Below are 27,418 nucleotides of genomic sequence, written 5' to 3'. Positions count from 1 at the left end.
CCCATAAAAAAGTTTTTTCAGACATTTCTACATAAAACTTTCTACTCTAATTAGATTTAGGATCATCTGCTCATTGTTTTCTGTATTCAGGGGAAGAGCACCGGCAAATCCACTGAGAATACAAATCCAGTTTTGCTTTAGTCTCAAAAAATTTGAGGTTACTGCCTACACCACAAGCATACTAGAAGTTATTGAAAGCAGACAAATAAAGAACTGAAATAATTGCTATTTTTTTGTATTACATTGATTTGTACAGTTAGTTTATAATATGAAATACTGGAAGTTCACAAATATTATGCTTCAAAAGTGAGTAAGTCACCTGCATTCTAAAGTTAAGAACACAATAATATACAAGTTAGTTAAGATCTACCTGCAGACCTCTCACAATTCTGTTAAGAAATGACCCCCTAGGAACTCTGGTTTCAATAAGCATAAAAACATTAAGATTGCCAAGACAAACAAGCAAATCACTTCCCTTAGCAAACTGCCATATGATGAAATATAGTATTTCATAATTCGGGGTAAAATTAACACTGCTCAAAAGTGTTCAGTGAGAAACAAACCCATGATCAAGAGAAGAAAGAATACGAGGCAGTAACATTAGCAAAAAAAATAATCTTGTATGGTACAAATGCCTAAACCCTGATCTTGAGAAATTGTCTCCAGAGACTGGCAGCTCCATCCTGAAGTACATTAAAATCTTATTTGAGAACATCAATAGGAATGGAAACTATAGAAGTCTAATTAGAACTGTATCCACTACAAACAGAACCAAGGAAGAATGCTTCTAGCGTTCACTGTGCTTACCACTCAACCATTTGCAACAAAAATGTCACCATCACAATAATGACCCTAAAAATCTATGTAACGTAGCCATTCCACAAAAAACCCAGCTATTTTATAAACTTAATACAATTATTTCACAAAAACTGAAAAACTTAACTCTTACAACAGCTCTTCCTTCATGACATTTGATTTCATTTAACTTTCTTGTTTTCCAGTCACCGTATCATTAAAAACATCATTAAAAAAATGAAAAAAAACCCTAAACTGAGACTTAACCATGCATATAATTTGGCATTGACAATTATTAATAAGCCTGAATTAATAATTAAATGTAATCTTGAAAGTTTCCCCATTAATGTTTGCAAGTAACTTACCCATACTGTGAAGCTCCTGTTTTAATATCCCCTATGGTGACTTGAACATCATCTTCATCATCATCACTATCACTATCACTGTCATCCTCAGCCTCTGCCACCTTCTACGAAAGAAAAAGTCATTGCTTAGACAAAGATCAGTCACTTACCTTTACAGTGGAAAAATAATCCAGACAAAACTATCCATTTTGAAATCTTCAAAAGAAGATAATTCTCCTTTCCCTAGACCTCAGAACTGAGTAGTTTCAACAGTAAATTTAGGAGGCTCATCTGCTGAAATGCTACAGGTATCTGAAATATCTAGATCAAAATAGTGAAGTATCTTCAATACTAAGCTCTGTTTCCAAAACAAACAGAAAATAGTTTCTACTACCTAATATCCTTCTTCCCTCTATCTAGATCGTACACGCTGGTTCTACTCTTGCCACTCAGGAAAGAACTTACAAGATATACAGGAGCTTCTTGCCATCCTGAATTATATAACCAGAGTAACTCTAATAAATGTTTTTCCAGTTGTAGATGAACACTACACTTCAGACAAATCTATTCAGTTCCTACCATCAGTAAACTATATAAATACTTGAGATTATTCAGTGAACAGGCTGAAAAAATGAGATACAAGAGCACACTGCATGCTGTTCTGTCCCACAGCGTTCAGTCTTGCTAGTAAATAAAACAGTCATGCCAGTTCATACCAGGAGTTCATCTAGTTCACTGTTTCAGGTGTGTTTAGTGGTTTGGTTTGGTTTTCCCCTTCCAGAGACCACAGCAGAGGGAAAAAACAGGGCAAACACATATGATGCTGCTCCCTCACACTCTTTCAGCTGCCGATTACTACCAGCTCAGGGCATTTCCTAAGCCAGTTAAAGTTTGTCTATTTAGTAACCTCCAATGATCTTTCTCTCAAGTACTTGCCCAGACTTCCCCTGGACTTTCTATATAAGCTCCCAGCAGTGACACTCTCTTTGGCAGGGATTTCCACAGTACTGTCTACTGCAGGAAGAGTCAACCTATTTTATTTGTTTTCATCCTGGCTCCTACAATTTTCATTTAACAGTCCCAGTTCTCACATGGAAGGGACTGTGTTATAGTTTCCATACATGATTTTGTTGACCTCCATCATAACCTATGCATGCCTGTCTTCCAGGTATGCCTACCTACTCAGCCATTCCTTTACGGAAGCTACCTTGATTATTACTCTTGCTGCTCCTCTTTCAACTTCTGTCAGGTGAAGTAAAGCCTTTACGGCATGAGGGGAACAGAACGGCACACAATTCAGAGTGCAACTGAACCACGGATTTATGGCATAAAGATATCTTTCATTTTATTCTCTATTCATTTTCTGCTGCACCTCAAGATTTGACTGCTTTTTAGACTCCAGAGAAGCACTTAATCATCAGTATCATAGAACCTTCTACATAACTTAATGCATCCCTCCTAAGTCATAATGATCAGCTCAGAGACGACCATTTTATTTGTAAACCTGTTTTTCCTCCCATTAACCTAATTATTCTTATTCTACGCAGAATTTCAATAACCATTTATTAACTAGTCAGCTCTTCATAGATATTTTTTGATATCAGTAAACTCATGATCCCACAACTTACCCCTTATAATTTATATAAATTATAAAAGTAATTTATAAACACATTAAACAGCACAAGTTATGCACAACATTGCAGAGAACCTCATTGGAGGCAACATTCTTTCCTGTGAAAATTTAACTTTGACTTCTACCCTCTAATTTTTTTTAATGCATCAATTATCCATGTGGGACTCATTCTATAGCTGCTTAGTTTTCTTAAAATCCTCTGGTGAGGAACTTCTTCAAAAACCTTGTGGAATCCAAGTGAACTTTATCAACCAGATCACCCTTATCCACATACTTGTTGAGTCCTTCAGCTAGAGATTGAACGTATGAAAGCCAAGTTGATCCTGCCCAGGGAGCCTGCAGTTACACAAGCACAGCCAAGCTCTAGCCTTTATCTGTCGTACTGTCTATTAACTTGCCTGGTACATAAAGTAGACAAAAATAAGCAACTGCACAAAAGATAAAGTGTTGGAGTGCAGTTCATCCTTGCCATACAAGATAATTTACATAACAATTAAGAGTCTAATCAAGGGTGGGTGGGAGGGAGTCCAGATCAATATAACTACTCTGTAAATGGCAACTGAAGACAGAAGACAGTTTTCTAGTGCTGCACAGCTGAGAAGTACAAGTTCACCATTCTCTCACACACCAGGAAACCCACACAGTACAGCACCATTATAAATGCATCAAACAGAAAATAAAATTTTGGCTGGAGCATGCACCTTTTCAACCAAAACTTATAAGCAATGACTTCTTAGTTCCCTCCTCACAGAAATATTCACCTTTTCTTATTCAACCAACTTGAACACCATTTTTCCAGGTTGCTGCTGACCCTTCATGTGCACCTTTTACCATGAAGTTCTCAATTTACAGAGATGTTCTAATGATATCCTAACAAAGCTAGGTTTTCTGTAGGTTAAAAATACAAAGATGTGCAAGTACAAGGGAGCAGCACCAATGAGGATTTTCAGAAGTATTTTAAAATAAGCAAGTCCAAAAAAGTATGCTACTGTCTCATTGTACCTAACATTAAATCTACTGCCCACATACAGTATTAGCATCAAGACAAAAAGCCTTTGGTGCACTTAAAAGAGCTTTTCAGTTTAAACAACTAAAATAAGTTTTTTAAGGTTTGGTAAGTTTTTTTCCCCCGACTTTAAATAAGTTGTAATCTTTCATAATTAAAGTATTAATCTTACTGAAAAAAAATATACTGTTGAGGGGCCAGTCCTTAAAACTTGCACAAATACCATGATATTGGTTTCTGCATCACTTAAGAGAGTTTTTGCAAGACAACAGCTAAAAAAATTCCAGTTAAGTTACAATCTTTTTCATAGAACAAATTTAAACTGCTCCCATTCACTGAGGCCTTTTATCATCATTGCAACTGCAAATCTCATTTCCTGGTCCTTTCCTTCATCATACTAAGACAAATTATAAGACATACTGAACACCGAAGACTACCAAACAAGTCTATTATGTTGCCTCTGTAAGGCACGTGTAACTCATCTCTTGACCCATATTTCCACAGTTCTGCAAATGCTGACTGTTTACCACTTCCAAAAAAGAAAAATAATCACAGAATTTTATTTCCCTATCAGTGAGGAAAAACAGAGACAGTATCATTTTGAAAAGGATGTCTCTGAGAAGACACAGCTGTCTTGAAGCACTGTCTTCCCCCCAAAAAAACCTGGAAGTACCATTAATTTATCTTGTGTGCGTTACATTTAAAAAGTAGACTGCAGCTGGAAATTTGATATAGTAATTTCTACAGAGTATGTGCAGACAGTGTCAAACACCTTTCAGAAAAAAAAATATTTAAAAAAATCAAAGGCATACACTTACGCATTAATTCATTTAATTATAAATCCTAGCCAAATTATGAATACCCCATAAATCAAAACAAATTAAAGCAGTATTTCAAAAACACATTTAAAACTACCGTTTTCACAACGCCATTTTCTGCAGCTTCCTCTTCATTTCCAGGTGGGGGTGGAGCACTTAAACAGAAACAAACAGGAAAAGATGAAACTAGGTATTTATGCATATATTATTTCAGATGCGTGAGCTAATGATGAAAAAAGCCTTGCCACATCATTCCAGAGAACAGCCAAAGCTCCAGCTATCTTCTGCATTAATTAAAAAAAAAATATTAAAAAAATCTCCATGAATAAACCCTTTTATTAGCAGGATAATAAGTAGCTATCATAACTCATAGTAACTGGATGCTTGTAGAATAGTTAGAAGTAATAAGGCACTACACTTGGATCCTCTTTTGAAATCAAAGTGAAATCTTTCATAATATATAAAGGAAGAATAACAGGTTTGGGGTTTTTTCCCTACAGACTGACACTTTTCAAAGACATAATGGAAAAAACACTTAAATACCTATAGGTAATGTTGCACTAAATCAGAATTCCCACATCTGCATTGTGAAATTTTCTTCCACCATATGGAATAGCTATGATTCAATGATGAACTCAATTATATTTTAACTGTAGACTGAACACTGTAAAATTTTTAAAACTACTGGTCCATCTAAAATGACCAGCACTGCCAAATCCATGCAAATGAGCTGTGTCACTGGGCTTACCTACTGCTGTTTCTTATACAGTGTTGCACCACAAATAGCAGTGTAAGCAAGGAGCTATTTAGAAACAACACTGTTTCACCAAAAAGATATTTCTCAAATGGAGTGAGCAACTGTTCATTTTTATCGAACAGAATAATTTTGATTCCATCTTCTGTTGGCAAAATACCCACTCATGAGCACTGCACCAAAACCCAACACAGCCCAGGTATGGTCCCAGTAAAATGACAGACTAGTTAGAAAACCTGAATAAAACCTCACATTTTTTATATATACAAAGAATGCCAAAATTGAGAGGCCAGAAAACAGAACTTTTAAGAGGTGAACTGCCACCACACTTCAAGAGTTCCAAACACAACTCATAAGACACATACGCTACCATTTGTTATGATTTTTAGTCCAATAACTATGTATTGAGGCAGCCAAACACCAAACTAGACACTACTGGCCAGAAACTGGTGTAAAAACACTGTTTATAAGGTTAATTTCAGTTCCCATGCAAATAATTTTCTTAAACAACAGGTAAAGGTAACTGAGAACAAGGAATCAATTAATATGGAATAGCTTCCAAATAAAGAGCAAATACATAGAATTCTTTGTCTTGGAAAAGAGACAATTTAAGACAAAGGCGACATGGGTCTAGAAAACTGTTAAGTGACATGGAAAAGGTGACAGGAAACAACTTTGTTTCTTACTACAAGAACTAATGGGAACCAAATAATTGCATCTAGTAGCCACTTCAAAAGGGTATCATATGTAGTCAAGTGTTGGAGGTCACTACTGCTGTATTGCACTGTGCCTGTCAAAAGTTGACATCAGTTCAAAAAGGCAACTGAGCAAGCTTACAGACCAGAACTCCACCAAGAATAACTAAAATCAAGAGTTCTCATTGAAAAAAAGTCTTTGTTGACTGGATGCATTTAGAGAAAATGACAACACATGTTTACTTGCACTGACTTCCCCTTTTTATTTTGCAAATGTATTTTGACAATCAATAATTTCCATAGTTTACCAAATGGGAGACTTCTTTCATTCAGTACGAGAGACTCCTTCCTATTTCTAGCCCGTCCTTGTTACTGACCTCCATCAACTTAGCTAGACATTTAAAGAAGCATCTTTGTGCCTTCTCTCATACAGCTCCTTATAATTCAGGCAGGCTTCCCCAAATACTTCCAAAGCTTTTCTAAATTTCTTTCAAATACTCTCTTACTAATAAAGAAACCAACTCCACAATCCCAAGCAGATGTGTTACGTGACCTGCATGTCAAGCTGGCTAGTGATCTTCCACTGCTTTCTTGTATTCCTCCTTTTGTAACTCCATTGTAAACTCTTTGGGAGACAGGCTGTCTTTTAATGTCTAAATTATCTAGAACAAATGAAGTCCTGATCCATTACTAAGACTGCAAGGCACAATGATTGCAGAAATAAAAGAACTGTTGGCATTTTGTGAGAGGCTATTGCTGTCCATACAGTTAAAACTTGAAATAAATTTCATACCCAACAGTCCCAATTTCACAGGTAAAACCATTTCACAGAAAAGCCAGGTCATTCTAGCAGGCCAAACACAGTATCTTAAGAGGGTTTTCAAAGACACCAGAGCATGTTCAGGTGCAAGGGGCTTTCAAGCAGCTATGCAGAAGAACGTAACGAATACAGGTTTTGTGCAGACATGCTAAGGTGTCAAGATACTCACCTAGCTTTTTCTTCCTCTGGTCTCTCTGCTTCATTTTCATCTACCAAAAGAAAAACACAGTCGTTAAGAATAAAATCCCCTGAATACAAACTGTGGCAGATACCTTGCCAGGCAGATTATTTAGGTAACTCCTCAGTTTACTACTGAGACATTTTCATAACGTTTCAATTGTGACATCAGGCGAGCAGACCCGAGCCCTCCCAGAGCTCTGTACTGACAGGTCCACCGCACGAGCAGGGTTCAGTTTACAGGTTTCATTATGTAAAGAAAGCCCGTAGTTGTAAAGAAAGTTTACGCCTAAAAGGTCAAGGCTGCTTTAGTACTTCACCGCGGGGAGGCCGGGCAGGGGGGTTCTGGGAGCGGCGCGGCCGCGCCGGGGGTGCGTGTGGGGCCGGGGCGCGGGCGGCCTCTCGCCGCCGAGGCCCAGCGCGGCCGGGGCAGAGGGGCCGGGAGCCCTGCAGCGCCCCAGAGCCCGGGAGCCGAGCGCCCGCAGGGGAGGGGGCAGGGAGCCACCGGCGCGGCGGCGGCGAGGGGGCCGCGCACAGGCCCGGGACGGCACCGCTGGAGGGCCGGCCAGGAGGAGGGGACTGAGCAGCCGCAGGGGTGGCGGAACTGGGGGGACCCTCTTAAACGGCCGCCGTCAGCCACGGGCCGGCCTGGCCGAGCGGCGCACGCCGCGGCCTACCCGCCCCCACACGCACCCCTCTGCCGCCGCGGAGGGGCAGAGCGCCGGGCCGGCATGGGGGGTGGTGGTGGGCCAAGGGTCTGGGAAGGTCCGTACCGCCATAGAGCCACTCCTCCTCCTCGTCCCCAGCAGCCCCGCCGAGGTCTGCCGAGAGCCGCTCCACCTCGCCGGTAGACATGGCCGCCTCCCGCGGGACGCGAGAGCCCAGGCCCGGCCGCGCCGGGGCCTCCCGCCGCTGGGCAGCACCGCCGCGCCGCCCCGGGCCTCCGCCGGCGCCTCAGGCCGCGACCACGCGGCAGCCGGGGGGTTGCGAGCGCCCGCCCGGCCCAACGCCACCGCTCGCGGAGGAGCCGCCGCCTGCTCGGCGCTTCCCCTCCCCCGCCGAGTGAGTGACACGCACAGGAAGCGGGCCCGGCCCGGCCCCGCGGCGCCCTGGGCACGGGCATGCGGGGGGCGGCCCGGCGGCGCCCGGCCGCGCAGGGAGGCCGGCCGGCGGGGGGCCGGGGCCGGGAGCGGCGCGGCGGCCTTCGCTCCCCGAGGGGCCTTCCCGGGCCGGGGGCCATGAGTGGGGAGAAGCGGAGGGGCCTCCTGGCAGCCCGCGGGAGGAGCGGGCCGGGCCGGAGGGGAAAGGGGAGCGGCCGTGCGGCCAGGCCGGGCCCAGCTCGGGGACTGCCGGCCCCGCTGCCCGGGCCGCGCTCGCACGGCCCGGCCCCGCTCTGTGCGCTGCCCGTCGCCGGGACTCACCTCGGCGGTGCCTTCCCCCCGCTCCCGAGGCGCGGCGTGCCGGCCGGAGCCGCCTTTCCTTCCTCTGGCTGCCCTTTGTCTCTGCTGCCTTCGGCGGTCCTTGTGCTCTTCTGCATCCCCGAAGGCCGGTCCGCCCCTCAGCAGGGCTCACCGGCAGCGTGGCGATCTCCTCCAGGACATCCTCGCCCACCTCCAGAAGCAGGACTTGGCCGAACACACGTACAGTCAGTCCAGTGCCGTGCTTCTACTGGCGGCTGATGGCAGCTGCCAGGGGGGAGCATAACCACAGGATAAACACGCTGCCTCTTCTACTAGTTCTGTCCTAGCTCTCAGCTCAGGGACTCTCCCAGCTGGATGTAATATTTTAAGCTTAACAACTCTTTATATGTGTTGGTTGTTTTTTTTCTCCACAAATTGCATAATCTTATTTTTAGCTCCTGCAAGAGTTTAACATGCATAGCGTGCTATGAATATTCTAGAGCGTAACTGAGCATTTCATGAAGAAATTGTGCTATTTCAGAAGTGGTGGGAAATAGCAAGCTGTTTTTACTGATTTCTCATTTTACATCTGTGAATGCTGCATGAACAACTACAAGATTCATGAGAAAATTTAAGAAACAACAACTGTCAACACAAGATTTGACCAGTTGCGTGTACAAATGAGCCTTCAGAATGTTAGGATATTTGTCATAACTAAAACAGGGAACCCTCTTTCACAGCAGGACAGCTTGTAAAAAATCAGACTAGAGGACGTGACTGTATTGTAAACATCTCGCAACTATGGGTGGGGAAACCTTATTTTAATTGTCTGCATAGAGAACCTTGTTTTAAAGTTTCATATATGGCATGACATTTCACTAGAGTTCACATGAACAAACTACTGACTCAAAAGGCATTGTTTTGCCTGTGAAATTAAGTGTTTGGGTGTCATGTACAGATCATTAATTATGTGGTATAACCGGATAGGATTTCATCATGCAATTCCACTTTTTAGACACGTAGTAGTGGAGCCAACAAAGGTGTTTTTTACCCAAAACATTTCTAGATGCTTGTTTCTCATAAAACAAATTTGTATTGTAGTACTTCTTACTGGGCATTAGTGTCTGTCTTAATTTTCATTCCTTTTCTGTTTACTTGGCCATTTCACACACATCAGGCCAACATTAAATGACATGGTAGAACTCATAATAGTTTCCTTCGATTGCAGACACAAGGAAAAAGAAAGAAAAGACATTTGTGGAAAACACCACAAAGAGAAGTCATGAGTAGGTGTAGAACATAAAATCTCTTAAAATACATCAATGCTGATCCTCAGAGCATTTTCCTTGTAGAAACCTTTAAATAGATGTCACATTGAGCTGGTGGTGATGTGAAAATCCATCTTGAACAGCTTGACCATGGGAAGCTGACCCAAGAAGGCTAAGTCTAGAAAATAGTTGCAAACCTTCCACTTCCCCCAGGAAGATCTTTACCCACCTCTGTCTCTGGTTGGACAGAGGGTGCTCTGAACCTGTTTCCAGCTTTGCTTCCAAGGATAGTGTGCTGGCCTAGATTCTGCTCAAAGGTAAGAACTCTTACCAGTCCTGGCCTCTGGAAATTTCTCCTGCTGCTGCACAGAGGGGGAACAGCAGTTGGGGTGTGAAAAAAAGGCTACTCCTAAGGCCCTGAGCAGTGAAAAGGTTGAGGACCAAAGACAACATCTTTGTGAGCTGCGTAAACAACTCACCGGTTACATTCCAGAAACGCACAAGATACCAAGTTTACAGAACCCTTTTAAGACGGTTCTTTTTCTAACACAGTAGTTGTAAATTTGCACATGGGATAAAATAAGCTGTAAAAACTACTTCAATAATTTTGTTTTGCAATTTAACTACTGTGCTTTAAACTGATTAACTCATTTTGTCTTCTGGCTAGTAATCCTTTTTCTCAACATTGGCCTATGCAGAATTATTGAAATCTATAAAGTATTTATAAAGTAAAAAAGTTATTTGTTTTCTTAAAAAGGCATCTGCTGTTTTGACAATACATCTGAAAAAAACCCTCAGCCTTTTAAAAATGGTAACTGAAGAGCTGGACAAGCCATAATATATCTAGCGTTTGTCCAGGGCACTCAAGCATAAAGCAAGAGCTCAGAGATACATAATCTCTGAGGTAATTCAGTCTGAAAGGAGGATAATTCTACTTGTGAGTAAATCCAGGGGCCCAGTGGTTAACAATCCTCAATCCTTTCTTGGCACTCATTTTTCAAATCAAAATAGTTGAGATTATTAATTTACATATTTTTATAGCATCATGAAGTTATATGCCCTGAGGTTAGAATAACAGATTGGGGCTGGAACAGCACAAAGATGTAAGTCTGAGCTTGGAAGAAGGCATTGGGGTAGGAATGTACATGGTGCAGACTGGAAGGAAAGGGTTTAATTTCATTACTGGAAGTCTGGTGATTCCACATTACTCATTTTTCCATGTTCTGAAACCAGCCAAACCTGCAAGGACCTAAAAAGACCTGTTAAGATAGTAGATGAGCTAATTAAGCAATTTATCCTTTTGCTATTGCTGATAATCCCGCTACGTCAGAAAAAGCACATACCTCATTCTGTGCTAAGGAGGTTGCCCTAGTGAAATTCAGTGTAGGACACAGATTTGCAAGCGAGCCGTCGCTTCTCTGGGGAGAGGAAACTGTAGATACATATTATGGCATTTTTTCTAGATAGCTTTAAAACTGATTTTGAGATCAAGAGCTTTTTAAAGGAGAATGGGATTAATTTTTTGTGTCTCCAACTGTGTATCATAGAAGTTGCATTTAAGATAACATTTATTGAGGCTAGTTCATCAACCACCAGATTTGTTAATACTAACACAAGAAATACAAAATTATAGGACAGGGATTGGTGATGGAAGGTTTACCTTTCCAGTGTTGTACGTTTGAAGAAGTATGAGCGGAACAATTGTTCTCTCTGTGTAACAAAGACACCGCTTTGGTGCTGCACATTAACAGTGACACTGAGTTCTGTTAACACTTACCAGGAGCAAGACCAAAGGAGCTCCCAGCCTTTTCAGGGAAATGCCAGGGCAAGCCTCACCTGCGGGTGGCCAGCCCTGCTTCCCAGCACTGTCCAGGGCTACAGGCTGCGGCAGAGCTCCTAATACAGACGGTAGGTGACAGAAACATTTTAAGGTTTGTCAGGATTTGGCACTGTCAGCAAAAAGAAGAGCCCCCTACCCTCTCCCCTCCCAGAGGCCTATCCCTGCTGCTGCTCTGGCGGTGTAACAGCCCTGGGCGGCAGAGCAGGCCGCGGCCAGCCCGGGGGACACCAGGTCCCAGAGCGGGCAGCAGGAGCGCTGCACGGGCAGTCCCTCGGCAGGCGCCCAGGTTGCAGCGGCCTTGGGGGCGGGCACCACACCGTACCACACAGCCCCAGCGGCCAGAGGAAAGGCCTCGCCGGCACCGCTAACCCCGCCGCAGCCTCCCGGACCGCTCCCTCCCCGCGCACACGCCGCTACCCCCAACCACGCCTCCGCCATGGGGGAGCGGTGACACCGCCCGCCCCTCCCGCCCCTCCCGCCAGTGGGCAGCCAACCAGCGTCCTCGACGTCATCGCGCGGCGCCGCCGGCGCGCGGGCCACGTGCGGTGTGTTGTGCTGCGGCTGTCAGCGCTGGCCGCTGCCATGGCGGTGCCGGTGCCGGAGCTGCGGCGGGTGTGCCGGCAGGCCTGGGAGCCCGTGCTCACCAGGGCGCGACGGGCCGTCGTCTTCTTGGACGCGGCGTCCGCCGAGGCGCTGCACTGGGGCAGCGGCGGGGCGGGCGAGCTGCTGGCGGCGGGGGCGCTGGCCGTCAGGGCGCTGCCCGCTGAGGCGGGAGAGGCGGCCGGGGCGGCGGGGGCGGCCCGCGTCGTCTTTGTGGTGAGCGGGGCGCTGCGGGGCGGCACAGCCGCCGCCGTGCGCGGAGTGCTGGGCCAGGGCGCCGTGCGGCACTGCACGCTGGTGTCCGGCGGCGAGGCGGAGGGCGGCGGCCCGGCCGAGCTGGAGGAGACGTTGCGGCGGTGGATGGGCGAGGGCGGCAGCGCCGAGGTGGTGCTGCGGAGCCCGCCGCTCCTGGCGCCCGTCTCGGCGGAGCTTTGGCTGCTGCCCGGCCTGACGGCGCTCCTCCCGCCTCTGCCCGGCCTCGGCGGGCCCGGCCCCGCGGAGCTCGGGCTGGGTGCCCTGCCGGCCGAGCTGCGGGCGGCGGTGCGGGCCCTGGTGGGCGAGCTCGACGCGCTCTTCACCGCCCTGGGCCTGCGGGAGGAGAGCTTCGCCGTGGGGGCCCTCAGCAGGATTGTCGCCGCTGAGCTGGCAAGCTATGCCCCAGCCAGGAACCGGAGGAGAATGGCCACTAACAAGGCCTCCATCGTCTTCGTGGACAGGACGTTGGACCTTGCTGGTAAGAAATCCACTGCTGGAGGGGGCTGTCGTCCTTGTGGGCCTGCATCCGCCCCATCAGGAAGGTTACAGATAGTTGCGGGAGTCCTCGTGGCCTGGGAGTGTATTTAACACTGTGGCCGTGGTGGTTGCTCACACGTCCGTGCTCCCTAGTGGGTCACGGAAACCAAAAGAACGAAGCAGAGGGCTCTGCTGGGAACGCAAGGGTTTGTTTCTGACACTTTCACTTTGCTGTGAGCTAGAATTGGCTGTGTCTGTGTGTCATCCCATGGTGAGAAGGAAATGGTCTGTGTGTTTCAGGCTGTGCCTAGTGGATTACTGCAAAGCATTTTCCAGTACCAGCTCACCCTTGGTACTGCAGCTGTCTTGTGTAGATATAGTTATATCTATATGCCTGAAAGTGCCTGTCTGCCTGTGTGTGTTGTGTATATGTATATGGTTTTTATATGCCATGCATCATACTTGGGTTTGCACATGGCTGGTGTTGTTAACTTGCAAAACATTATCTCTGAATGAAAACAACACAGAACTGTTTATATGACACTTTCTGGGAAGCAAATGAGCATAAGAATGAACCATATGGTAGATATAATACTGCAAATTAATGCAGAATTGATGCGAAAGCTGAGAAGTGTAGAGGGTGGTATGAGAGTCCACTGGGAAACAATCAGAAATAACATGTCAAGTATTGTAATCAATGTGAAAGCTTGTTAAGCGAGGTAAAGTCTTTTAAGCTGGTAAGGTGTGGTATTTACAGGGCAGAAGGGGAAAGACTGAGGGAACGAGTCACCAGCAAGGTGCTGGGCCAGTGGCTCAGAAAAACTTTGCATCAGGGTCTCGCTTCTAGAATAACCATCCTTCAGAAGAAATGGTAAACTTGGAGAATAATTGATATAGGAGTGGATGCATTTGCTCACCCTGTCGTATGTATCTGCTCACATATAGAGTGTGTGGGCCTGGTTTTGTTTGTTTCCATTACCTATAGACAGTAATTCAGGTCAGTATTTTGCCACCACATGTTTCATAGCAAGTGCTTGGCACAATGTTGTACCTACAGCTCATCTGTTTCTGAATTATCTTCTGTCTTCTCCCTCACCTGCCATTTTGGCTTTGTGTAATCTTGTACTGTTATAGGGTTCATAGCTGTCAACAATGTGCTGAAGAGCAGCTATGCATCTGTGTGGTTAATGCTGTGCTATAGTTGGGAGGATTGCTGGGAAGACTGCAGGAGAATGGACTTGGATGAAGAGCCTTGAAACTGTGAGAGGAGTGCCCGTTTGGGGTGGGAACCAGTGAAATTGGACAAGAATTTATGCAGTCGGGTGGTGGGAAGAATTAAAACCAAGAAAAGGAACTGGAAATTGTGGGTGCTGTTGGAGCTGCCTGACAGGGAGACTGTTGAGGAGGCATGAAGAGAGATAATTGGTACCAGCTTAAACCTGGGAAGTGAAGTCTGGGATTTCATACTTCAGTAGGAGCAGTTTTTTTGGAGAAAACATCAGGGCAGTGGTGGGGCAGCTTTGGAGGGCATACATGAAAGCTCTTGTAGTCAGGATAAGAAACTATTCAATTTTTTAGGAATATACTCTTTTCAGTATCTGTAACTGAAACCAAGATCCCTTCCTTCATACAGCTATTTTTTGGTTACCAACAAACGTCTCTGGAATTCATTGACAATTTCATTGAAGCCTTTCAGTGCTTCAAACATGATACCATACTCATGCCATCAAGTACAGTGCAAACAGAAGAAAGAAAAATCTAGAGAATTTCAGAGGTAAAGCATTACTTGGACCTGAATTTAGTGCCACACAGTAAGATTTGTTTCATTGGTTTGCTATAAATTGTGCAGTAAAAAGTACATAAAAAGAACAGCATTTAAGTTGTGACATCAGTTGTCAAGTGGGAAATTATAAAATTAAGTTGTACCTGAAACCTTAATTTTCTTAGGTGTATTCAGCCTTTTATATACTCTCTCCCCTGGCCCCATACCTCTGACTCCACTGCTTGGCCTTCAGGTGAATGAGTCTGCTGGATTCAGCCTTTTGTTTTATAAAAGTTAAAGCTTCCTATCTGCAAGTTTCTGGCTTGGTGTGGAAGTTTTTGAGAGAGGCTTTCTGATTTGCAACTCACTTCAAACAATTTTTAAAATCTCTCCTCTCTAAAAATGCAAGATTTTGTATTTGATTTGTAAATGTTTTATTGATACCTGAATTTTATCCAGCATGTGGGCTGCAGATATGAGAAATGGATATGTATCCATGAATTATGAGAACGCTTTCATATTCCAAGCACTTCCTCAAAAATCTGGAAGCTCATTAGGGGTAGATGCTGGGCTACTCTCAGAGTAAGTGAGGCTACTGCATAGAGCCAGCTGGCTTTGAGTCAATCTGAATAGGCAAATATTTTCTAACTTGAAGACTTGGATAGAATACAGCTTTAGGTAGCTCTAGATGATGTCTAAAGGAGGTGCACTAACAGATGTTTTATTTTTGGCTCATGTTCCATTCTTATCTAGAGCAAGTAAGATATTAGGCTAGAATAACAAAGAGTTTTCAGTAATACCATTTGATTTCTAATAGTAAAAATCAAAATGTCTCAAAAGTGCCTTTTCTGGTGCTGCAACTGCAAACAACTAAACTAAAGGAAAACACTGGTACTTCAATAAATACCAAGAACTTTCAAATTTAAATAACATACTGAAGAATTACTAAGTACATTTTGGTAAAGAACCTCTGGTGCCAGTGTCAAACGGTATTACCTTTGTTATGATAGTTAAAGCCATAATTAGTCCTATATAAAATGGCATTATTTTTCTGTAAGAAAAATCAGAAGGCATCTACCTTAGCTTTCTAGGTTCTATGAAGCAAAGATTCTTTTCTGAGCTATTACTCTAAAATTTGGATTGGGCTCTATTGAATACTTTTTTTTTTTGTGTGTGTGTGTGTTCAGCATTACTTATGCATACTGTGTTTAATGAATAGAGAGGAAAATACTGAACTAAGATAACTGTCCTTTGTGTCCTGTATGGCATAATATTCAGCTGAGCTGTAACAGGGTTCATCTTTTTATGGCCCTTGCTGCCCTCGCTGCAGTGGCATGGCTTCAGCTGGGGATGGCATGGATACTGCCTGTCCCTGCAGTTGTAGGACCTTATAGATAATGCAGTGCTCCAGAAGGTGGGACATGTGTTTGCATGCCCTGGGGAGATCACAGGCTTAGCACTTTGTGTTCACTTCTTGAATTCAATTTGTATAAAACTTTGTGACTTGTGCTGTCCTTAATCTCCATATATGTGTAGTGCTGCTTTTGTTTGCCTACTTAGTGTTTTAAAGTTCACTACCTTTGCTTTAAAAAGCAGAATAAATCCTCCCAGCTAGAGTGGTGCTCTGATAAGTGATACCCGGTTAAAGTCAAAGCTAACTCTGGCACCTTAATTCCTCTTTATTTTTCTCCTCTGATATTTACACCCCTAAATATTTGCATTGTGATGCTATAGTGTAACCCCATGCTCCTTCCATGTGTTTCTTAGTTTGCCAGCATTCACACCTTCTATGAAGCAGTTCTTTCAGCTTCCCAGATTTCCTTTTTCATTTGTGAGCTTATTAATACCTTTCAGATACTGGTGTTCAGAACAGCTTGATGCATTCCCCTTAGTCTCTTGGTGCTTTGCAGCATTTGAGATGTGGGCTGTTGTAAGTGCAGGAGACCGTGAAGTCTCACTCGCTGGCATGTGCAGGTGATTTTGAAATGCAATACTGAAAGCAAAAGACAGAGAAGAATGAATAGTAGAGGGATGCCTGTGCAGTTATTTTATGAGTGTTGTTGAAGCTGGACATTTCAGCAACATCTTCCTCTAGTGCTTTTGCATGTATCGGTCAAAATCACAGGAATGTTTCACCATAGCCAAGGCTGCGAACTCAGGTTTGACTTTCTTTATGTCAGCCAGGCATCATCTTTGTTTGCATCACACCCTTGTGCTGGTTGTAATGTTTTCAGCCTTTCAACAGGTACAAAAAGCACAGTTCAGGTGCTCATCAGCAAAGCGTAGGTACTATTCCCTTTTGGTTCCTGGAAGCAGTCACAGTGATAAGAAAGTCGCATGTGCCTTAACTATCCTACCACATAATCCTATTCATAGAGGAGGATGAGAGAAGACTAAAGTAGGCCCATGATGTTCTGGTAAAGTCTGGTTCTGATTAATATCTCCTTTCAAGAATTTTTGTTTTAAACTGTAATTGTCTGTATTTACATCCGTCATGCTTTACTCATGCTCTTTTTGATTGCAGCATCTTTGAACTTGACACATGGTTGCATTGACACTAATGTCTTTTTAAAGGAAACAAACCCATGGGTTTTTTTTCTTCCTTACCATATAAGCTGAGCCTTGAAAACATAAATACTGGGGCCTGTAAAGTACAGTAGTCCCCTTTTTATGAACCAGGCTGGGGCTTTGACACAGGAGGCAACTGATGCTTAAATTATTATGGTTACTTGAGGTTGTAGACTGCAGCTGTGAGGAGTGATGGCAGCTGAAAATATTAAAGTGGTGTCAACTCAGCACTGTGGGTCAGGGTTCAGTCTCTGCTGTGGTGTGGTTTGTAAAGGTTCTGCTATTGTCAAATAGGTACACGCATTTTTATAATAGGTTTTAAAATGCTTCAGACATTAAATTTGTTATATAGGGCTTACAGAGATAAGCAAAAAATGAAACGAGTTTTCTGTGCTCCTACTGCTAGGCTTCAAGGTTTTTATGGCATTTAGGAGGAGGGGGTACTTGTCATTGTTTGGTGGTGATGATTGGTTGTTTTGGGGTTTTTGTTTGTTGTTTTTAAGATTCAACAGCCAGCCTAGTGGGATGTATAACTGATGACTTTGCTGTTTCTTGGTCTGTACAAAGGAGAATATCGATCTTTTGGCAAGGTAGAAAGATGCTCTAGTTTGCCTTGAATGCTGGGAACATACAGGCAGATTTCCAGCACTGTTTCACAAGGTTGGCTTAAACTAATGCTAGATGAAAGAATATGGCAAAACACTGATAAGCTTTGGAAATGGAGCTCCAAATATCCAGCTTCTTTTAACAGAATAGGTGTAAATATTTCTGCCTTCTAATATTTTAAACCATGCTCTCACTGGGCTGATGCATTGCCTATAAAAGTTCCATTGTGTGAATTGTCCAACCAGAGTCCTTTAGTGTAAAATCTTCTAGTGGTCAGCTTATTCAGAAAAGCAGGGGGTGGGTGTGCAATGTTGAACATGAAAACTGGGATGGGTTGGTCCGTGTATCTTTCCAAATTTACTGGTCCTGAACTAGTCTACAAAGTAGTTAAAATAGGAGATGTTAAGAAAGCTTGGTAGCGTGGGCAAGGTATACCTTGCATACTGTTTTGGTGCACACAGATTTATATTTGAACTTTGATTGAAGGAAAAGCCCCTGGTAGGAATTAGCTGCTTTAGTTGTTGCCTATGTAGAACTGCTTTCTAATTCAAGCTCCTAATGTTTAGCAACTGACTTTAAAGTCTTCCCATTGCCCAAGCTCTCATGTTTCTTCTGTAATGTGTGCTTGCCCCTTAAATCTGTTTTTCTTTGTTATTTTTGGTTTTGAACCAGGCAGTGGAACCAGTAGGAGAACATAAGAGTTAGAGTACAAATGGTATAATATAGGGCTGGTAATGGGTTTAGGAAAATATTTTTTGTATCCATGTCATTGATGCCTTTCTGGGGGAGGGGGAATGTTAATGAGTTCCTGGCTGCTGTTAAAGAATCAGTGGTCCACTTTGCCAGTTGTGCCAGCTACAACCTGTATCAAATGTCACGTATTTCAGTTTGTAACTCCTAATAAAAAGAAAAAGTAAAATTAGAACAGTGTGATACGTAAGGTTTCCTGTGTCCTCAAGGCTCAATATTAGCCTGGCATGAAGACTCCTATTTTGCATTGGTCAGATAACTTCTCCTTGTCACTTTAACACCCAATCTGTGTGCATGTTGGCAGCATTAAGAACTGCCAGCTGCCTTGAATGCTCTTGGTCATAAGAAGCTGCTGAGTGGCCTGTTGACTGTCCTCAAAAGTGATGAGGGGAGAGGGTGGAAATCAGTCCCATACACCCTGCTGAAGTCAGTGCAATTGAAAAGCAATTCCTCATGATTTCCTGTCATAGTCTCTTGAGGTTTAACTGTCTTTCCAGCCTTGTTTGATTTGTAGTTGGTCAGGGGTGATAATAATTTTTAAAATCTCTATTTGATCTGATGAGGCACAGCAAAAGCCATTAGCACCTGTGGGAGCCTCCAAAGAGGAGCAGCTATGGGAAGGAGACTGAGACGGCACTGGCTGATCATGTGTGACTCAAGTATGCTGAGACTTCCCCTTATGCCAAGGAGAAAGGAGGGATGTTAATAATTAATGTGGGTTTATTTGCATTTGAGGTGTTCTCAGTTTAGCGAAACATCTTGCCTAGCTGAAGGTTGCTTGCATGCAGCAAGTGTGGAGAGACAGACGTTGCTTCCAGTACCGGGGTGTGGAGGTTCAGAAGATTACCATCTGTTTTCCCTGTGTGTTACTTTGAGAGTGTTGATAACTGTAGCGTGGCTGACAAGTGACTGACCTAGTAAGAAAATGTAGGGATTTTGGAGACCAGATGGTTTAGGGAGTCACAAAGACAACCCAGCTCATTTAATCTATTCAGTGGTCTTAAATCTGGCTGGGGATGGTAGAAAGGAAAGTTGCTGTCATTCTGTTACTATTACGATCTCTGGTGAAACAAATTGGTAATCTCAATCCAGCTGAGGGGCCAGGTGTCCATATTGCAGTACTACCATGTGCGGGACACGTGTACCTGCCTTGCCTTCTGTGGACAGAGGCATTGCCAGCATGGAATTTGACTTAACTTTTCTACTCCCTTTTCATCCTTGCTTCTCTTTTAAACTTCTACAATTCAGAATAGTTGATAAACCATGAGGTCGTTGTACAGAATGGATACCTGGCTGCTGTAAGCTTGCTGGAGACAACTTTCTGCTTATCGAAGAGCGGTTAATGATCTGACCCCACTAATGTTCTTGATTTAAGGGCTTTGTTTGGATTTATGGAGCATGTGAAGCTACTTCAGCTGTTGAAACAGACCTCCTCTGTCTTAGCAAATAATGAAAAGTGAGAGCAGTTAGGATGCCACATGGACAGACTTTGATGGAGTGGGACCACAGCCTGGAAGATCTTTTTCCTGCCTCTCAACGGTGGCTTCAGAAATCTGATCGCCTGTTGAGTAAGACCAGGAGAACAATATTAAGCTCAGCACTAGTGTCCAGCCCTGTGGTGACAGCTGAACCATAACCAAAGTGGCAGAACACAAATACCTTCAACTTGTTCCTGACTTAAAGGCAATCAGATTTCTGGCGCCCCTCTCCAACTTTATCATCAGTAGTGTGTGTCATGTTTTTCTGTCTTAGCTTGGCTCACAGTCTTCATGCGTTGTAAGTCAGTTGTAGCACCTGTGTTGAGAGTTTGTGATTGGAAAGAAGAGCATGTGTGTTTGAAATCAGTTGAATTGAAGAAAACCTGCCAACTGGAATTTTAAGTTTCTCTTGGAACGTGGTCAAACTGATGATTTATGCTGTGTAACTTGGGTTGGTTTATCTATTTAATGTTGGTTTCACCAGAGCTGCCCTTACTCCATATAGAAGTGATGATCTTGATGTTGCCATATCACTGGTAATTGTTTATTCTAATATTATCCTAGCCTATCTGGGTAGCTATGTATGCACTTGCATACAGCCCTTTTAAACACATTGCTATTAGTTTAGGTAGAATAGTATAGTTTGCAATTGAGTAGGTGTGTATAAATGTTTGCCTGCTTTTTTTAATAACCATTGCAAATCTTATTAAAAAAACATATGCGAAGAGAAATATTTTGCATATTGAGAGTACAAAATCAGTGAATATCTTAACAACTGTAAAACTAAGTCTAATTTATGCTTTTAAAGTTAACATTGCAGAAATATTATTAATGCTTTTAACTTCAGATATTCCAGAAATTAATTTGACTAGTATAGCAAAATATCTTTGAAAAGCTAAAGGTGGTCTTGATATTATGACTACCAGTATCCTTCTCCCAAAAACATGTGTTTAGTATTTTGTTCTCAATTCCTTGGGTGTGGGTGTGTGTGGGTGTGTGTGGGTGTGTTTGTTTTGGTGATGTTTTTATTTAGTTATGTACCTGACAGTTTTTGGGTCTGTCTTTTTTTTTTTTTTTTTTTTTTTACCCCCAGGAGCAGTTGGTCATCATGGTGACAATCTTGCAGAGAAGATACTTTCTGTGCTTCCCAAGCTTCCTGGCCACACAACCGATGTGATGGTTAACATGGTGGAACTTACAGCACTGCAGACTACAGATGAAACTTGCAGTATTGTAGCACCTGGCTGTTTAGCACAACCAAAGTAAACATTCTTTTTTTCTTATTTTTTTAATATGTTGAATATGTTTGCTGTCTCTTTGTGAAAAAAATGGGGAGAACAAGTCTTTACTTAAAAAGAAAAAAACCCCAAGCTTACAGCAAAACCCCATCTGGTCCTAATTCTGCTGGAATATAATCTTCTATATGTGTGCATTAAGTGAATGGGCCAGATAAGACTCCCAAAAGTGGGAGATTCTCAGGACCTTTTTAGATTTGGGTTGTTTATTTGGTAGATTACTGTAATAGGAATCAGTACAGATGAAAAAATTCTTCCTTGTGACATTTCTTTTTTTGCTTAAGCAACAGGTCAGTCTTAAGTGTGGCTTCCTTTTTCCATAAGCCTCTCTATAAAGTGAGCTGCATGCTGAATTCTTGTTAGACTACCTGTTAACGTAAGGTTTTATCCCTGTTTTCAAACATAATATCTGTGGAGAAAGATAATTAGGCACAAATGTAGGCATACAGACAGCTTCATGAAGGCCCGGCTTTTGCTTAAACAAGGACAACCTGAAAGTAACTTTGAACAATTGTACTTAGCTATGTATAATTTGTAGCTAAGACTTTGCTTGTAAAGTGCATCAGATTCAATATTTCACTTTCTAAATTTAGTTGTCCAAACTGAAACTTGGCTGCAGCTTCTGTTACGGTGCATAAACCAGGAAACACACCAGGTGCTGGTTTCACTCCACAAAAAAAATTGGCTCAGCAGTGCTCTAGAAATTCATGCAGTGCAAAGGAGATTAAAAGTTCTTTCTTTTTTGTTATAATGCTACCCCCCATATATTAGAAAAGGGTTTTTAAAGGTGGACTACCTAATGCAGTTTCTGGTCTTCTGTTTTGACTCCTTTTGGTGCTTCACACCTGTGCTTTACTACTTCTTTTTGCCCCACCAAAGATTTCACAGAAGACTTTCCACTGTTCCAACATATGGTCTTTATTTTCTGAGAGCCTCTAGATCCTTTGTCATCTTCCATCTCCCACACGTGCTATAACTGGGTCCAGTTTCTAGGTTTCAGATTGCATAAGTCTTTTCTTCCTTAGGAGTTGGAGAGGAAACGTTTCCTCATAGGTGGACTCAATTGTAAGTTGCTGCTGCGTTGACTAACTTAAAATTTGTTGTGGTTTTCTTCTCATTGGCTGCTTTCAGCTGATCTCTGGAGTAGAAGCGAGATGTCCTTAAGATCTGTCTACGCTGCAGAATGAAGGGGTCATTGCTGTGGTAGACATGCTGTGGTAGCTGTTTGTGCTAACTCTGAGTAGCTACCAGAATTAAAGAAACTTTTTCACAGCGTGGACTAGGAAAAAAAAAAGTATTTATTGCCCTGAGATTGTTGGCTTGTGCTACCACTCCATTATTCCTAACATTACTGACATTGAGGAGACTAAAGCTAGTGCTAGTATGCCTTCCCATGCTAAAATTATGACTTCAGTCATATATTCATGTTTTTAGGAACAGCTGGCAGAGTTTTATTGTGTCCTAAGGTGGCTGATAGTATATATACTAAGGTTTGTTTGCCTTTTTGCTGGCTAATGAGAGAGTGCCCTCTGTTAACAGTGTAGTTAGACAACATGTTTTTGCTAAGTCTGCTATGGACACAAGTGGTTAAAGAACAACAGGATTTGGCTAAAGCTGCAAGTGCAGCAAAGTTGGATGACAGCAGCTGATAACTTGGTACCAAGGCAGTGGTGTCATTACCACACCAGTCTACAATAGCTTCCCCAAAATACCCTCCCTCTGCAAAGCCTACTTACAGAATCGGGTACACTGGAAATTTTTAGGAACAGATAAGGCAAATATTGCTTTAAATAGGCTTTATCTTGCCTTGGAGCAGAGCAGAGGGGCTAGATAGCATCTCAGAATCTCTCCTGTGATCATTGTTTACAACTGAAGAAGTGTTGCATGCCCGAGAACAGTATCCAATCTCCAAAGACTGTAGCTTCACAATGTTCAACACTACATCTTTCACTTTTTCTTCAACTACATAATGATTAGGAATAGTTTCTAATTTAAAATAGGCATTTTCAAACCAGCTTAAGACAGTTGCTGAAGAGTACTAGAAAACCATAACTGTGTCTGAACAGGTGGCTGAAGGTGGTAGTTTCCATCCTGTTCAACAGGACTGGGTTCTTAGTGTTGGATTATAAACATCGGCATTAATCATCTTTGCTAGTGTAAAATGGTTGAAGTTCTTCTGAAGCACTGAAATGGATTTAAAATTCCCACCAGTAAGTTTCCATGTCAGTTCTGTAAGAAATTCCACAGGATGCTCTCAGTGCTTCATCAGCATGGTTATTGCTGTTGGTAGCTGGCTCAGAAGTGTTTCTAGTAATTGAAAACTTAAGTTTTGGTATTTTTAAATGATGCATGGCAAAGAGCATTCCTCCGCTTGTAAATTTTCGGTTTATTCTGATGAGTGAAAGTGCCAGCACCTTTCCCAGAGACAGGACCAGTAACTTCACTTGCACCCAAATGGAATCTGTGGGGTGTCTTTTACATGAAATTTTGTGATCAGACTGTGGCATTTCACAGACATGTATTCAGAATACTTTTCAAATGTTTTCATTCTTTTCTCTCAAGTAATATTTGAGCATGCTGTGGTAGGGAGAGAGATCTGCTCCTTCCACACAGCTTGCTATATTTAACTTTTCTTATGGAATGCCTCTCCAGCAGAAACATCTGGGCTCAGTTACAGAGTTAGCAAACAGAATTAATGAATAATTTATGGCTGGTGTGGTGAAATAAAGCAGGGTTCTTTTCTCAAATCTAAGGAAATAATGGTCATCTTTAAAGATTTAGATGAAAATGTAAATGCCATATGCTGCTTAAGTTGCTGTACTTTGAAGGTGCTCTCTTTGTGAGGAAGGGAATTTCTGTTCTTTTTTTAAAAATCTATTATAGAGTTCTTAATTTTATTAGTCTTAGTAGCCTCAAAAATCTTCCAGAGTAATTGTTTGCCTTACTGTAGTCACTGATATGTTGCTGCTCCAGTGTGAATGTTAGTTGAGAGTTATGCTCTTTGAGAGTTGTGTCAAAATATTTTATTCATGTTTATATACAAATGGATATATATATATATAAAAAAAGAAAGCGTTTATAGACATAAAACTGAAGACATCCACTCTTGATCAGAACTGTTGGTTTCTGATTAAGAAAGGTGATAGCCACCCTGCCCTTTCAAACAAATGATGCCTAATAGAAGTGGAAACTTCAGTGAAAGCTTAATGGCAGAGGTAATTTAAAAAAATTATATTGATTGCAGCTGTCTTGCTCGTCTTTGTATTTTGATAACCCACACTGCTTCTGGAGGAATTCCTCCAAATTTCAGCTTCTGATTTTAAGTGTATGTGCAGTGGCTTCTTGAATGAACATCAACCTCTCCATGTTTGAGCCATCCATCCTGTCTATTTGATAACATTTTGGCCACTTTGTTTCTCAAAGCACCTATCTTGTATTTTTAAGATTGTTGTTTTATCATGTGGAAGCATCCTGCTGTCAGTAATGGGTTTATCTTGATGGAGCTTTGTCTTCCGCTGTTTACTACCTCTTGCAAGCTGGAAGCTGAGGTGCATGGAGGCCTCATGGCTCCCTGAAGCCCCAAATCAGGTTTCAGATGCCTGCATCCTGGCCACGGGTCTGTGGTGTGTGAGAATGAGTAAAAAGTTATATAATACTGAACTGTGGGCCACTGAAGAAATATGTATATTTGCTCTTTTTTAATCTGCTCCTTTATTACCTAGGAACACTTTTGATGTGCTGTCTTTTTTTTGCTGAATAAACTGAATACTCAATTCATTTGTGCACGTTGCAAGAACTCACTGAATAGAGATTTCTTGCCTTTTTCCCACTCTTTCTCCGATCTTCGGAGTTTGCAAGCTTCTTGGAATTCAGTGTGGTGTTAAGATCTCAGAAAAAGACCTGGTTTTTGTTTAAAATATATATGTATGTAATGCAGTATACAAAGAATCATTTGATCCTTCCAGTAAGCAATTTTCCAAAAAGATGCAAAACTGTAACATAACACACTTCACGTTTAGGCTGCTATGCCTAAAGCAATTCAATGAGCAATATAGCTGAGGTGTCTAGGCACTTCTGACAAAGCAGATGGAGCCACTAAATCATCTGTATTTGCACTGGGGGGAAAAATAACAAGTTCAGAATGAGGTGATCATATTGATGGGTGTGATGCAGAAAGCATTGATATTCAGGCCAGATGTTTGAAACATGGCACTCAGAAAATCTTTCCTGAAGTCTATTTATAAGAGATGGAAGGAGAGGTGTACTGGGGAGAGCTGGTTAAAAATTAGAGCATTCCTGAAGACGTAATAGTAATATTCCAATGTCTCATGTTAATGGCAGTTGGAAATACATAATACTTATCCCAGTCTTCCTTAGTTCTGAGGTTGTTATTCCTGTGTTGGACTGATTAGTACTTTTGTTTACAAATGCTAAAACTTGACAGTTTGTATGGACAAGAAAGCCCTGCTCCAGCTGCACCTTTGTTCTTGGGCATGATGTGATGATGTAGTGCTCTCCTGGTACTGGTGGGACTTGGACAACCCTGAGCAGAGAGGAGGGCCATGAGGTGAGGGGACTTGTATTCCACTCCTGGCTTTGCTGTCAGCTTGCAGTGTGATCTCGGGCAGACAGGCCACTTCATTTCTTTCTGCTCCTGTTTCCTCTCCTAGTCCTTGTCCAAGGACTTTTACTTGTTTTTTAAACCAGTAAAATGGAGTTTTTTGGGATACAACTTTGCAGGCCACATGGCAGAAAATCCTAGGGGTTCTAGTCTTTGGGAATGTACAAATAATGGTGCAAATGGTTATGAGGGGAGTTAAGTGTCAGGACAATTGAAACAAGGATCTCTGTTTGTCCTTCTTTGGTACTCTGTCCTTCCCAGTCCTACACACAGAGCTTTGTTGCAGTGAGGAGAGGGAACTGTTTTGAGTTGTATCCCCCTGGTTCCCTTTCCTCTGAGCTGATGGAACAGCAGTTCCAGCAATCTCTGTAAAACACACCACTGCGGTATTCTTTGAACAATCACGTGTATGATGTAAATTTAAAATGAAAGATTATTTGTGCTTGTATGGCAATGAGAAGAGCAGCAAGAATTAAAACTGGAAAGGAGATTAAAGTCTCCTTTTAACATGCTAATAGACTTTTTTTTGAACGGTTTATTCTATTCTCTTGATGTTTTTTTTTCTTTAACTGGGAACAAGCATCTGAAGGATATCAGAGTAATGTTTTTCTTAACACTGAAATAATTATAAACTAAGCTTTGGGGGGGACGGTTCTTGGATCTTTGTGGTATTTTCAGTTTTATTTTTAAAATATTTTCTTTATGCCAGCTGTAGATATTAATTTTTTTTAAAAAAACCCAACTTTTTTCATGCGTAAGTTTATAAAAGCTTGTAATAAGAAGGTAATTTGGGACAGTGTTATTCTTGAAGGAGCTGGGAATTTATGCCATAAATTAGTGTAATTTTCCTTTCTGGAATGTTAATATTAAAGAGGAAACGTTAATACTACAGTAAGAAAATCCAGATGACATGACTATTTTGCTTCATATCCACGGAGAGTCTTGCAGAGGAGGGAAGGGTAAACCAAAACAATGGATGGCAAGGCTCTTTCAGACAGGGAAAAGGATAGCTGTGTGCCGTAGACCGCTTTTGGGTCTGCCCAGGTATGTTGGTGGTGATTCAGCTGCAGCGGGGTGCTGCTGGGGCTCCCTCCCTGTCCCTGTGCTGGCTCCCTGCCTGTCTCTGCCTCTGGGGTGCTTCTCCAGCTTTGCTGCTGCTGGATGCTTCCCCCTGTCGGGAGCTGTGCTCTCGGGGGACCCGGTCTCCTACCTAGCTCTGCGCTTGCGGGTTGCTTTAAACCTAAACTTAACAGCGCACGCACACACACACACACACTCTCCCCTGCCCCAAGACAAAAAAATCGCAACCAACCAAAAAAAAGGCACCACTCATGTACAGCCTTTTCCTGTCTGCCTTTCTGAACGAGGTGAGCAGTACTTTCATGGAGAAAAGGAGGTCTTCACCACAGAATTTATGAAAAATAGATGCATTAAAAGATCCTCTGAAAATTTCCTT

General features: G+C 42.6%; 2 protein-coding genes across 5 annotated transcripts in view; one reads left to right on the top strand and one right to left on the bottom strand.

Moving 5' to 3' along the window:
* The window catches only part of FIP1L1 (factor interacting with PAPOLA and CPSF1), a 42,796-nt gene extending 34,339 nt beyond the window's left edge, over window positions 1-8,457 (bottom strand). For 2 of the 4 annotated variants that reach the window (XM_080386083.1, XM_080386085.1), the window contains exons 1-4: window positions 7,816-8,457; window positions 7,035-7,074; window positions 4,694-4,751; window positions 1,161-1,264 (exon numbers count right to left, since the gene is read on the bottom strand). In XM_080386083.1, the coding sequence (XP_080242209.1) occupies window positions 1,161-1,264; window positions 4,694-4,751; window positions 7,035-7,074; window positions 7,816-7,897 (284 nt within the window). In that variant the 5' untranslated portion in view covers window positions 7,898-8,457. The remainder of the gene's footprint in view (window positions 1-1,160; window positions 1,265-4,693; window positions 4,752-7,034; window positions 7,075-7,815) is intronic. The other 2 variants (XM_080386084.1, XM_080386086.1) reach the window with 2 other exon arrangements.
* Window positions 8,458-8,556: 99 nt separating this feature from the next.
* Window positions 8,557-27,418, top strand: part of SCFD2 (sec1 family domain containing 2) — a 202,119-nt gene continuing 183,257 nt past the window's right edge. The window contains exons 1-2 of the mRNA XM_080386071.1: window positions 8,557-12,883; window positions 21,140-21,308. Of these exons, the coding sequence (XP_080242197.1) occupies window positions 12,133-12,883; window positions 21,140-21,308 (920 nt within the window). The 5' untranslated portion in view covers window positions 8,557-12,132. The remainder of the gene's footprint in view (window positions 12,884-21,139; window positions 21,309-27,418) is intronic.

Source organism: Falco punctatus, assembly GCF_963210335.1.
Source record: "Falco punctatus genome assembly, chromosome: 1".
Taxonomy (NCBI): domain Eukaryota; kingdom Metazoa; phylum Chordata; class Aves; order Falconiformes; family Falconidae; genus Falco; species Falco punctatus.
This window is presented reverse-complemented; position numbering and strand designations above follow the sequence as displayed.